General features: G+C 40.6%; 1 protein-coding gene across 1 annotated transcript; it reads left to right on the forward strand.

Annotated features, from left to right (window-relative positions):
• Window positions 1-3425: 3425 nt before the first annotated feature.
• Window positions 3426-13163, forward strand: LOC100337723 (hyaluronidase-4). The gene is made up of 3 exons (XM_002712068.5): window positions 3426-4379; window positions 11061-11150; window positions 12680-13163. Exons 1-3 carry the CDS (start codon window positions 3426-3428, stop codon window positions 13088-13090), a joined length of 1455 nt encoding a protein of 484 aa, XP_002712114.3. The 3' UTR covers window positions 13091-13163.
• The last annotated feature ends 110 nt before the right edge of the window (window positions 13164-13273 follow it).

Genomic DNA, 13273 nt, shown 5'->3' on the forward strand with positions numbered 1-13273 from the left:
AGTGGCTGGACTGTTCTAAAACCAGGAGCCAGAAGCTTCTTCTGGGTCTCCCACATGGGTGTAGGGGGGCAATACTTGGACCATCCTCTGCTGCTTTCCTGGCCATAGCAGAGAGCTGGATTGGAAGTGGAACAGCTGGGACTCGAACCAGTGCACATATGGGGTGCTTGCCCTGTAGGTAGTGGCTTTACTCTCCATGCCATAGCACCAGCCCCTAGAATAGATTTTTTAAAAGACACATGCAAGAACTGAATTGTAAGATTAAAAAAAAAAAATGCACTGACCCCACTCCCATTAATGAACTCATGCAAATTCCTTCTTATTACCCTGAGGCAGTATGTAATAAAAAAAAATCCAAGAGAAGGATTAGTTTTGAGTAGCACAATTCTTTTTGTACTCATAAAGTCAGATTCCCTTGACAATATTCTTTTCTTCAAACTATAATTTAGACCTTCAGTATAATATATTTCATGTCACTAGGTGGGGGTAATCTTATTTATTTTCGTTTTGTGGAGGAGTAGCACAGATATTTAGTCAATGAACAAAAATATGCACTGCTGGGGAGTGGTTGCTTAGTCTAGTGTTTACAACATCCAAATCCCACATCAAAGTGCCTGGGTCTGATTCCCAGCTCGGGCTCTAGACTCCAACTTCTTGTCAATTTAGATTCTTGGAGGCAACAGAGATGGCTCAAGTATTTGGGTCCCTGCCACCTATATGGAAGACCCATGTTGAGTTCTTGACTCCTAGTTCTGGCCTCTGCCCAACACCAACCATTGTGGGGATTTGGGGAGTGAACCAATGGATAGGAATTCCATTCATTTACTGCTCTTCCTCTTAACTAAATTAAACAAAAATAAATTTTACAGAAAATTTCTATGTCTATGGCTCTTAAAAACTGATATTTTGGGGTTGGTGCTGTAGTATAGCAGGTAAAACCGCCGACTGTGGTGCTGGCATCCCATATGGGTGCCAGTTTGAGAGAATCGGCTGCTCCACATTTTTTTTTTTTTTTTTTGACAGGCAGAGTTAGACAGTGAAAGAGAGAGACAGAGAGAAAGTTCTTCCTTTTCCGTTGGCTCACCCCCCAAATGGCCGCTACGGCCGGCGCACTGCGCCGATCTGAAGCCAGGAACCAGGTGCTTCCTCCTAGTCTCCCATGCGGGCTCAGGGCCCAAGCGCTTGGGCCATCCTCCACTGCCTTCCTGGGCCACAGCAGAGAGCTGAAGTAGAAGAGGAGCAACCGGGACAGAATCTGGCACCCCAACCAGGACTAGAACCCGTGTGCCGAGCCAAGTGAGCTGCGGCGCTGGCCAAGACTTGGCTTTTCCACTTCTGATCCAGCTCTCTGCAATGGCCTGGGAAAGCAGTGGAAGATGTCCCAAGTCCTTGGGCCCCTGCATCTGCATGGGAGACCTGGAAGAAGCTTCAGGCTCCCTGCTTTGGATCGGCCCAGCTCTGGCCGTTGAAGCCATTGGGCAGTGAATCAGTAGATGGAAGACTTCTCTCTCTCTCTGCCTCTGTAACTCTGACTTTCAAGTAAAATAAATAAATCCTTGAAAAATAAAATAAAATTAATTTAAAAACTTAATGTTTCCTTCAGGATCTCTTTCATGTCTTTCAGTAAGGCTTTATAAATTACTTAAAATTTTTGTACAATTACATGTCCTCGGCCTGAGAAATGCTATAGGGTCAGGCCATTGATTCCTGGTGGTGTAAAGTCACAATGACATACAAAGTGTAATACACAGTGATGGATTTTGCAGGAGAAAACACACAGGAGCCTCTCTATCAGTCAGTTCTCAGTTTTAAACAACTGGAGCAAAACCTTGCTTACTTGAGCAGAACAACGCTATGCTAAAAGGACAATGTTGCCACTGCTAATTAACACCACAGTTATCAGGTTCTCTACCCCGCCCCCCTCCTCCAAGGCTGCAGCTCCCAGACACTGGCATTTCTGTTACCAATGGCAACACCACTTCTCAGGCTCTTTAAATCCTGAGATACAAATTAAAAGTCTAGAGTAAGATGCGTCTAACTGGCCTGGCCAAGGTCACATACCAGCATACAAGCTGTTAAAGAAGACTGGGAGAGCATCCAATTACTTTGGCTTATTTAATGAAACATGGGATCTGTCTCCCATCAGTCCACCCAAGGTACAGAATTCACTACAGAGGAAAGGGGTCTGTATATGGGGCTCTCTGTCAAGAAACACACATCTATGGTACGCCCTAATCTATCTCTGCTAGACATAACCACAATGCATTTTTAAAATGATACTAAAGGATATAAAGGTTTGTGCTATCAAATCCTTCGATTAGTTGATTAAAAAATTGTTTGGTAGGAGCTTTACCAACAACTCTCAAAGGAAACGGGACAAAGTGGTTGCTGTCCTGTTTCTCTTACCATCCAAGTGTCTACCCATCTTCGCATCTCACCTTGAAGATTTCATCTCTATCACTGTTTGCCACTTTCTCTTCCTATACACTTCCTACTTCAGAGAAGTAATTTCTTGTGTAATAATACTTTTCAATTATTACAACTTTATGTTGCCTTACCTTCTGTGTAACATGATGTCAGACATGCCTGTTTATCTCTCTCAACCTTGGTTTGCTTATTTGTAAAATGGAAATGTTATCATAAACTTTAAACAATTATTAAAAAGACTAAATGAAACAAATATTTACAAAGCCCCTAAGCACCATGCCTAGTACTTAATGAAGTTTCCAAAATGATAAAGAATATTATTTTACACCTCTGTTTGATCATGAACTTCTTGAAGACAAAGACCACATCTTATTCACTTTGTATTCAGGACATGGGGTCTGGTGCTCCATGAATGTGAAATTTAAATGCTTGTCCCTGAATATAAGTTAGGTCACTACACTTGTTCTGTATCTCTGTTTATTAGACGATCTCTTTGAGACATTTAAATGAAATGCACCTTAAAATATAAATATGTGATAATAATAATAATATCCAGTTAGATTTTTTTTTGACAGGCAGAGTTACAGGCAGTGAGAGAGAGAGAGACAGAGAGTAAGGTCTTCCTTCCGTTGGTTCACCCCTCAAATGGCCACCACGGCTGGTGTGCTGCGCCGATCCGAAGCCAGGAGCCAGGTGCTTCCTCCTGGTCTCCCATGCGGGTGCAGGGCCCAAGTACTTGGGCCATTCTTCACTGCCTTCCCAGGCCACAGCAGAGAGCTGGACTGGAAGAGGAGCAACTGGGACAGAACCGGTGCCCCGATTGGGACTAGAACTTGTGTGCCGGCGCCGCAGGCAGAGGATTAGCCTATTGAGCCGTGGTGCCGGCCCCCAGTTCAATATTTAAATCTTTTTTTGTCAAAATAACCACTAACAGGAAATTAAATTTCTCCACAGGTCATCTGTTAAAGTAGAAGATAACACAGGACTTTTATTTTAGGATGAAACTGTTATCTGAAGGACATCTAAGGCTTTGTGTTGTTCAACCAATACATCTCACATCATGGCTGCTCATGCTTTTCATTCTGAAGTCAATCTCTTCTCTAAAACCTGCACGACTCCCAATTTACCAAAGGAAACCTTTTATTGCAGCTTGGAATGCTCCAACGGATCAATGTTTGATGAAATACAATTTAAAACTAAATTTGAAAATGTTTCAGGTGATTGGAAGCCCTTTGGCCAAGGCCAGGGGGCAGAATGTCACTATATTTTATGTCAACAGATTGGGATACTATCCTTGGTATACATCAGAAGGGGTCCCCATTAATGGAGGCCTCCCTCAGAACATAAGTTTGCAAGTCCATCTGGAGAAAGCTGATCAGGACATCAATTATTACATCCCCGCCAAGGACTTCAGTGGACTTGCTGTTATAGACTGGGAATATTGGCGACCACAGTGGGCCCGGAACTGGAACACAAAAGATGTCTACAGACAGAAGTCAAGAAAGCTTATTTCTGATATGCAAGCGAATGTATCAGCTACTGACATCGAATATTTAGCCAAGGCAACCTTTGAAGAAAGTGCAAAAGCTTTCATGAAGGAAACCCTCAAATTGGGAATTAAGAGCCGACCCAAGGGCCTTTGGGGTTATTATTTATATCCTGATTGCCATAATTATAATATTTATGCCCCAAACTACACTGGGTCATGCCCAGAAGAGGAAGTTTTGAGGAATAATGAGCTCTCGTGGCTCTGGAATAGCAGTGCTGCTTTATATCCGTCTATAGGCGTCAGAAAAGCCCTTGGAGACAGTGAAAACATTTTGCGCTTTTCACAGTTTCGAGTGCACGAATCCTTGAGGGTCTCCACCATGACATCTCACAATTGCTCTCTGCCTGTATTTGTCTACACAAGGCTAGGATATAGAGACGAACCTTTATTTTTTCTTTCTAAGGTAAGAAACTCCTCGCTCATTGTGGCAGATTTCTTCCCTATCTCTAAAATATATATTTCTTTTTAAATTAAGCTCTCCTTAAGAACTCCCAGGTAATGGTCTATCAGATAAAAGCTTAATTCTTGCTTGATGAGTATCCACTTAGACTCTTTATTTATGCAAAGTGAATTTTTATTACCTTATTATTCTTTTAAGGTCAGAAGGAGTTAAAGTGCAATACCTGGAACTGCTATACTTCCTGTCCTGACTTTGAATATACCCCCTTACAATGGACTGTTTTGGAAGGTTATTGAAATGGTTGGCTGTGAACAGTTTATAAAGTCTGTGGGGATATTTTTAAATGAAGTCATTTATTCACACATGTAGTAGTAGAATTAATGACATTCTTGTTTCTGTCCCCACCATCTCAAATATCAAGGGAAACAATGTTTTCTTTCAAATACATAATCCTTTATTTTTTAAAAAAGATTTTATTTATTTTATTTGAGAGGCATAGTTACAAACAGAAAGAAGGAGAGGCACAGAGAGAGGTCTTCTATCTGCTGATTCACTCCTCAAATGGCTGCAACGGCCTGAGCTGGGCTGACCCAAAGCCTGGAGCCCTGTCTCCCTTATGGGTTTAGGGGCCCAAGTACGTGGACCATCCTCTGCTGCTTTTCCAGGTCATAGCAGAGAGCTAGATTGGAAGAGGAGCAGCTGGGACCGTAGCCCCATGGGATGCCTGCACTTCAGGAGAAGGCTTAGCCTACTACCTCACAGCAGCAGCCCCTCAGTTGCATAATCCTGGCTTTTATAAAGAGGATAAGGGAGTACAACATGTGAATATACATGACACTACTAAATTGCACAAGGAAACTTCAAAAGGTTTGTGGAAAATGAAATAAAAAAAAAATAATACCAGTGGGTGAGTGCGTGGCTTAGCAGTTGTTTCCCTCATCCGTATCAGAGTGCCTGAGTTTGTTCCCTGGCTCCAGCTCTTGACTCCAGCTTCCTGATAATGCTAAAATTATAAGACAATTGCAAAAAGTAGATGAGCTTATGAATTCAGCCATCTTGCTTTCTCTTGCCTTTGTGACAGCAACGAATGGAAAATTGGTAACAGTTGTGTGTTTTTAAACTTAATACTTAAATCATTAGTACACCATTTTGTAGCCCAAGTTCAAACCTACAGATAGAAGTTCTATTCTGTCTATTTTTACCTGTCTATAGGCTGTCAAAGACCTCATACAAACCAGGAGGTAATTTTTAAAATAGGTGAAAATAAATAATTCAAAAACAGATAAATTTTTAGCTAGATTTTCCTTCCACTTTCTCCTTTTTGCTAGTATAGACACTTAACTGGAAACCTCTAGGGAAAGTAGTTGGTAGTCTAGTCTTTGGATTTGTATATTTATATTTATAATTTCTACTCTGAGAAAATTTGAGACTTGGTTAGACCTTCATATCTGTGATGTAGTAGTGTTTTAAGATGTTACTAGATACCAAGGGCTTAATATAGTTTAATGGAGATATTTCTTCTTTTTCCACCATTACAACTTTCAATTCACCAGCATGTGTTAAAATGTAAAGGCATTCTGAGTGTTGGTATCCTAATGAAGAGGCTTGGGAAACACCCAAGTGGGGACTCTACAGTGACTAGCAGGTATCTGTGGAGCATGGAGCAGGCAGTGGGGGGAGCTGTATTCATCAGAGAGAAGAGTGCCAATGTACAAAGCATTGTAAATGCTGAGTCTCAGATGCCATTCACAAGACGGGGAAGGGAAAAAAGTCCACGGTGAGCTGACATTCATAATGCCCAGAAAAATCAGTGGTAAATAAAGTGATTAGTGAAGAATGACAAGCAATTAGTACGATCTGGAAGATTTTAAGAAGTTACCTAAATATAGGCCGGTGCCGTGGCTCACTAGGCTAATCCTCCGCCTTGCGGCGCCGGCACACCAGGTTCTGTCCCGGTTGCCCCTCTTCCAGGCCAGCTCTCTGCTGTGGCCTGGGAGTGCAGTGGAGGATGGCCCAAGTGCTTGGGCCCTGCACCCCATGGGAGACCAGGAGAAGCAACTGGCTCCTGCCTTTGGATCAGCGCGGTGCGCCGGCCGCGGTGGCCATTGGGGGGTGAACCAATGGCAAAAGGAAGACCTTTCTCTCTGTCTCTCTCTTTCTCACTGTCCACTCTGCCTGTGGGAAAAAAAAAAAAAAAAGAAAAAAAAAAGAAAAAAAAAAAAAAGAAGTTACCTAAATCTTTACAGAACAATCTCAATGCTGGAATTGAAATATAATACCACCTTCTTCTGTGAGAATTCTTTCCTATATTTGGCTCAAAAAATCCCTTTATTTAGTGATAAGAAATGCACTTTTGGGAGAAACAATAAACTTTTAGGAACAAAATGTTCTTTTGTAGAGATTAGTTCAGATTACTGGTACATTTTGCATGTTCTGCAAACCTGGGGTATGCCTATCTCTCCGGTAGCTTTTGCCTCAGATAAACTTCCATTCTCCCCCAGGAAAGAAGGAACAGTTTAGGTCTCACATTTTACCCCTCCCATCTTCTGAGCAGCAAGCTGTTTGCAAGATTTTAAGTCATCAGCATACTTACCACTGTATCCTATCCACCATAAAAATGTGATTACAATTTGTAAAATACTTGATAGTCATTTGTACCAAATTCAGATTACTGAGGACTTTTGTATTTGACTTTCCCAAAAAACCTGCGTACTTTAGAATATACACTTAACATACAGTTAAGGTTAGAAAAAAGCTTTACCAAAAAGTAGCAAATCTCTTAATCTTCCTGGACTTCAGTGTCTGAAATGGGTCAGTGTTACTTGCCTACTTACCTCACAGAAACATTATGAATGTCAAATGAGAAAATGCATATGAAAATTAGAAGCACTAAAAAAGTTCACACGTATCTAAAGTTGAACATGGGGTATCTAAGAATGGAATCGCAGGCAGCAACCATACTTGAGGGAATAATATGGAAGCAGTAACACCTGATTTCACACAGAAGGTTGCCTACACTACTTACATATAAATGTAACCTAGGTATAACTCGATATTATGCTTTAAAAATAACTGAAAGTGTTTCCATGGCTATAGACTTTAAGATAATTATCCCTGCCATTAATGAATGTTCCCTCAGAGGGAGCTCATTCGTGATGCTCCAGCTCCCCATAGTGGGTATCTCACTTATGTGCACTTTGTTCAACATCTGGACTGAAAACCCAGTGTGGGAAGAGTCCTGTATGTATGTAGCCCCATCTCCTACTTCTGGCACTGTCATTCAATCTCCTGGATAATGGGCAGAGGCCAGGCAGCTCTGTACTCCTCTGGGCCCTGGGAGTCCACTTTCACTAGGTCTGCATTCCTCTATTTCTCTTTTCACGTGATATCATCCATATGGCTCATACTCTTCTGGGTTCCACGCAGAGGCATCTGATCTGTGACTTCCCTCGCTGGTGGTGTCCTGGCTGTTCTGCAGCCCAAACACAGTTGCTCTGTGACTTGGGTAGTATCCTGCTCTCTGCTCGGTGACCGTGAGCTAATTTGGGGAGAAATCTGCATTAATATCTATTACAGCCTCCTCTCTCTTCAAACATGTGCCTGAAGACTTGCCATCTTACATTAGTTTCAATGAACCCTCTCACAATGACATGGAAAGACACATTGGAATGAAACTAGCATCACCCTCAGAAGGTGTGGATGTCACTACAAACATCTGTAAGCTCCTAAACTTATTGAATACAGTTCAATAGCCTCTAAATAGAAAATACAAATGTTGTGTGTCCCTCCTCCTCTGATGACAAAGCTTCCACCCAAAGGAAGGCAACTGAGGCTTTCTGCCCCTCAGACCACACCATGTGACTATCTCGTTTCTATCCAAGGAAGTTTTGAAGTGGTGGAATATGTCTTTGTGGAAAGGGGTAGAGGACATGGACCAGCAGCATCTGCAGTCCAGATGCTGCATGGGTGGCTCCTCTTCCAGCTCGCTCATCACACCACTCATCATTTTCAAAATATTTTTGCTTACATTTTTTTATTTGGGTCTCCCAAAAGTCTGCCTCCCTGGTCAGAACAGTCAGCTCTGACCTGTTCTACAGGTACTGTGGTCATGGGAATGGGAATGGATGTGAACCTGAAAAGGAAATTACCTTGAACTAAAGATTTTTTTCCTTTTCAAAAATTATAAGAAAACTGCCCAGGAGGACAAAAAAAAAAGCTGAAATTTTATAATCTTTATGTGTCAGATTATAGATTTCTCTTTCAAGTATAGATATTCATATAAGTGGTAAAGGAAAAGTATAGTGTAAGGTTCCCCTTTTATTTTTCACCAAATCACTCAATACACTTACTAGCACATAACTGCTGAAAATTCATCTTTGGAGTAAAAAGTGAATACTTAGTATTCTAAAGAGTGAAACATAGATTCAACTCTTAATTTCTCCCTGAAATGTCCTAGAACATGTTAAATTTTTAAAAAATATTTATTTGTTTGAAAGGTAGAGCCATGGGGATGGGAGGGGGAAAGGAGAGGGAGAGAGAAAGAGAGAGAGAGACAGAGAGGGAAAGTGAGAGAGAGAGAGATTCCAACTGTTGGTTCACTCTCCAACTGCCCATAACAGCCTTGTCTGGCTCCATCTGGGTCTTCCCCATGGGTGGCAGAGGCCTCAGTATTTGGGACATCTACTGCCTCCCCAGACACATAGGGAGCTGGATCAGAGGCAGAGGAGCTGGGACTTGAACTGGCACTCCAACATGGGATGCCCGCATTGCAGGCGGTGGCTTAACACACTGTGCCACAACACCAACCCCGTGTTAAGTTTTTTAAAAAAAATTTATGTAAGGTACACAAATTTCTTATATGTCCTATATACATATTCAGGAACATAATGATCCTTCCCACCCCACCCTCTCTCCCTCCCTCCACCCTTCTTCTTCCTCCCTCTCTTATTCCCATTCTTAATTTTTATGAAGATCAATTTTCAGTTAACATTATACTCATAAGATTAACCCTACCCTATGTAAAGAGTTCAATAAATAGTATGAAGAAAAAAAACACTGTTCCTTAACTGTCAAGACAAGAACTGTTAAAAATCATTGAATCTCAAAATGTCAATTTTACTCCTATAGATTATCTTTTAGTTTCTCTATTACTTACCATAGATCAGGGAAAACATATAGTATTTCTCTATGTGATTGGCTTATTTCATTAAGCATAGTGATTTCCAGTTGCATCTGTTTTGTTGTAAATGGCAGGATTTCATTTTTTTATTATTTCTTTTTTAATTTTTTCAACTTTTATTTAATAAATATAAATTTCCAAAGTACAACTTTTGGATTATAGTGGATTTTCCCCCATAGCCCCCCTCCCACCCACAACCATCCCATCTCCCACTCTCCCTCCTATCCCATTCTTCATCAAGATTCATTTTGAGGAGAGAACTTCCACTTTGACTATGGCCTTGTCTAAATAAGATCAGAGTCTGTGAACTCAAGAGGCTTCCATAGCCTTGGCAGCTTATGACAAGAGCCTTGGGTGATTACTGACGTTATAAATAAGAGTGCCAATTGTTAAATCAACAACGGGAGTCACTGTGCACCTACTCCCCATGTAGGATCTCTGTCCTTAATGTGTTGTACTATGTGAATTAACGGTAAAACTACTACTCAAACAGTACTCTATACTTTGTGTGTCTGTATGGGTGCAGTCTGTTGAAATCTTTACTTAGTACATACTAAGTTGATCTTCTATATATAAAGATAATTGAAAATGAATCTTGATGAAGGATTTAATTTTTTACCACTGTGTAGTATTCCATAGTGTATATATACCATAATTTCTTATCCAATCTTTAGCTGATGGACGTCTGAGTTGATTCCATATCTTAGCTATTGTGAATTCAGTTGAAATAAACATGGGGGTGCAGGCCACTCTTTCATATGCTGATTTCATTTCCTTCCCTATATTAATTTTTAAACACTAAAACAATAAACATTTAAGATTATAAAACAAAAATTCTTCCTGCTGAAATTTTTTCATCTATCTTAACCATATTGTGAAAAATCCAGGTGCCTTTACCGTGAATGGATGACTCACAAATAAAGTCCATTAAATCAGGCACTTTGAAATTAAACACATATAATGTCAGGGATTAAGTACACAGCCTAGACCAAATCAGCAAGCTCTTAACATTGCTTCTTTGCCTGGCCTTGGGAATGAAGTAACAGGAACCCGTCTGAGTAACTAAGGAAGCGAAGTTCCACTGGGGTATGTAACAGAATGGGAAGGATTCTGCTTAAGAGGATTGCATTTGGGGAAAGAAAATGCTTGGCCTCTGTTTCTGGGTCATATATTGAGGTTGGTTTCTAGGTATATGCCCCTAGTCAACTTCATTTAAACAATTTTTTGATAACTATTTATCCTCAGGCTAATTGCCTTCAAATAATTTCTCCCATGGTGAAATGTGTTTTTCCTTAAACATGTTTATATGAACTTGCTTCTGCTATGGAGGATGATTTTGAACATTGGTTATTGAGCATTTGTGTTTTTGTGAGAAGTGGAGAATAGTCTCTCAGATACAGGAGCCCAGGTCCTACCCTGCTTCAATGAACTCAGTCTCTAATCTCAATTTCTGGTGGATTGCCATATAGCCAAAGTCACGATGAACTCTGTTCTCTTCTATCCAGCAAGACCTAATCAGTACCATAGGAGAAAGTGCTGCATTGGGAGCTGCAGGCATTGTTATCTGGGGAGACATGAATTTGACTTCATCTAAGGTAAGTCCACACTTTGAAGGCATATTCCACATTTTTTAGAGTATTTACTCTGCTTTCCTGCACAGCTCATTTCAATAAAGCTCTCATGGCCCACACCGTAAACCAGCTTTATAATAAAAGTCCAAATCAGTGCCCAATACATACAATGAGTCAGTAAATATTATTAACTTGTGAAAATAACAATCATAACACGGATACTTGTTGACTATTTACTATCTAGCTAAGAATTTTTGTTTTGGATTTGCCCACTTACTTATCATATGAGGTAGTGGCCATCCTCATTTACAGATGAGGAAACAAGATTGGAAACCTGAGCAGTGCAACATCTAGTTAGTAGTGGAACTGGCATTAAGCACAGACCATTCGACCTTGGAACCCATATGCTCAACCATTACATTAAATGCACTTTATTCTACTTTGAGAAGTAGTATCAGATAATAACTTTTTAATCTTCATATTGAAGTTTTTTTTCCTACAGCAATATCAGCTGAAAATTAATAGTATTTAAAATAAGATTTATGTATCTCTTCATATTTCTCCCGGCTGAGAAAAATCTTCTGAGTTTTCCCCAATCCACATTAATCACAATCTCTTCTGTGTTTCCCTGTGTCATTAGTTTATATCTTTATAGTGTCACATATTTTGACTTGACTTATAATACTTGCATCCTGAAGACATTTTGTTAAATTGAATTTTTTATAAGGCCAGGATGATGATATTATTTTTAGACTCTGTGGACTCAATTTGCTGCTTTTGAGACTATCTTTCATGGAAATATTTATGACTATGACCACCTATGAGGATTAGATGCAAATGGAGTGGAGCAATTCTTGACTCCAGGTGTGAAATTCCACTGCAGCTGCCATGTGAGTCCTGAGCAGAGCTCCATCAGGGGCTGTGTGCACAGCTTGGTGGCCTCTGTTTAAAACTTATAATAGGAATCACACAACTATAAATGACCTGGTTAGCCTGCTGACTTGCCTATATTTGAACTGTACATGGACATTAGAACCCAGATCAAATAATGTCTGAACAGAATTATGAGAAAACCCATAGTTTGACATCCAAAAAGAATTGAGTGAAATATGATGATTTAGGTTCTAACACAACCATGAAAGGCATCCTGTCACTGAATGGTAGTCCAGGTGTAGAAGCTCTGGTACAAATCCAAATTTGAGTTTGTTCCTCTCCTTTTTTTCACACCAATTAACTTGTACACTAGAAGGAGGAAAAAAAAACGGTATAAATTGGAGGAAGGCAAGGTCTCATATGCTGACTCTGGGGTCCATTTGCAAGTTCAGTTTCTTAGCCCACCTGTAACATACTTTTCCCACCTCCTGTCCCTTAGACCTGTTCCCTTACTCATATGGGAGTTATAGTGCCTAGGAGTCTCAGAGTTCACCAACTGGCACTAAACCATAAGATTCAAGGTTTCAGTCAAGTGCAAAGAACTGCCTTGAGGGCCTAGAAGCTCTGATTGTATCAATATCAGGAAAAACACTAAAACCCATTTGTTTCTACATTTCTAGGGCAACTGTACAAAGGTGAAGCAGTTTGTGGGCTCTGATTTAGGGAGGTACATTGTCAACGTGACCAGAGCCGCTGAGGTGTGCAGCCTTCACCTCTGCAGGAATAATGGGAGGTGCATAAGGAAGATGTGGAGAGCACCTGATTATCTCCACCTGAATCCTGCAAGTTTCCACATCGCGGCCTCTGAGGACGGAGAATTCATTGTGAAAGGCAAAGTATCTGATACAGACCTGGCAGTGATGGCCGAGAAGTTTTCCTGTCATTGTTATCAGGGATATGAAGGGGCTGATTGCAGAGAAATGAAGACAGTAGATGGCTGCTCTGGGGTTTCCTCTTTCTCTGGCTCACTAATAACACTGCACTTTCTGGTTTTAGCAGGTTATCAGAGCATTCAGTTGTGCGATAATTGAGTTTAAAGGCAATTGTGTGGCCTCCAGTATCATCACTTAAGGAAAAGACAGAACTCAAGACATTTCCTTTCTCCTGTGAACTCCACTGAGAGGTATTATAAGGAGACATTATGTGTGTCACTTAAAATAAACAGAAACATATTACTTTATTTCTCAACAATTTGGCTACAAACCACATCCAGG

Source organism: Oryctolagus cuniculus, chromosome 3, assembly GCF_051225735.1.
Source record: "Oryctolagus cuniculus isolate XC-2025 breed Fujian yellow rabbit chromosome 3, ASM5122573v1, whole genome shotgun sequence".
In the NCBI taxonomy this organism is placed as follows: Eukaryota; Metazoa; Chordata; class Mammalia; order Lagomorpha; family Leporidae; genus Oryctolagus; species Oryctolagus cuniculus.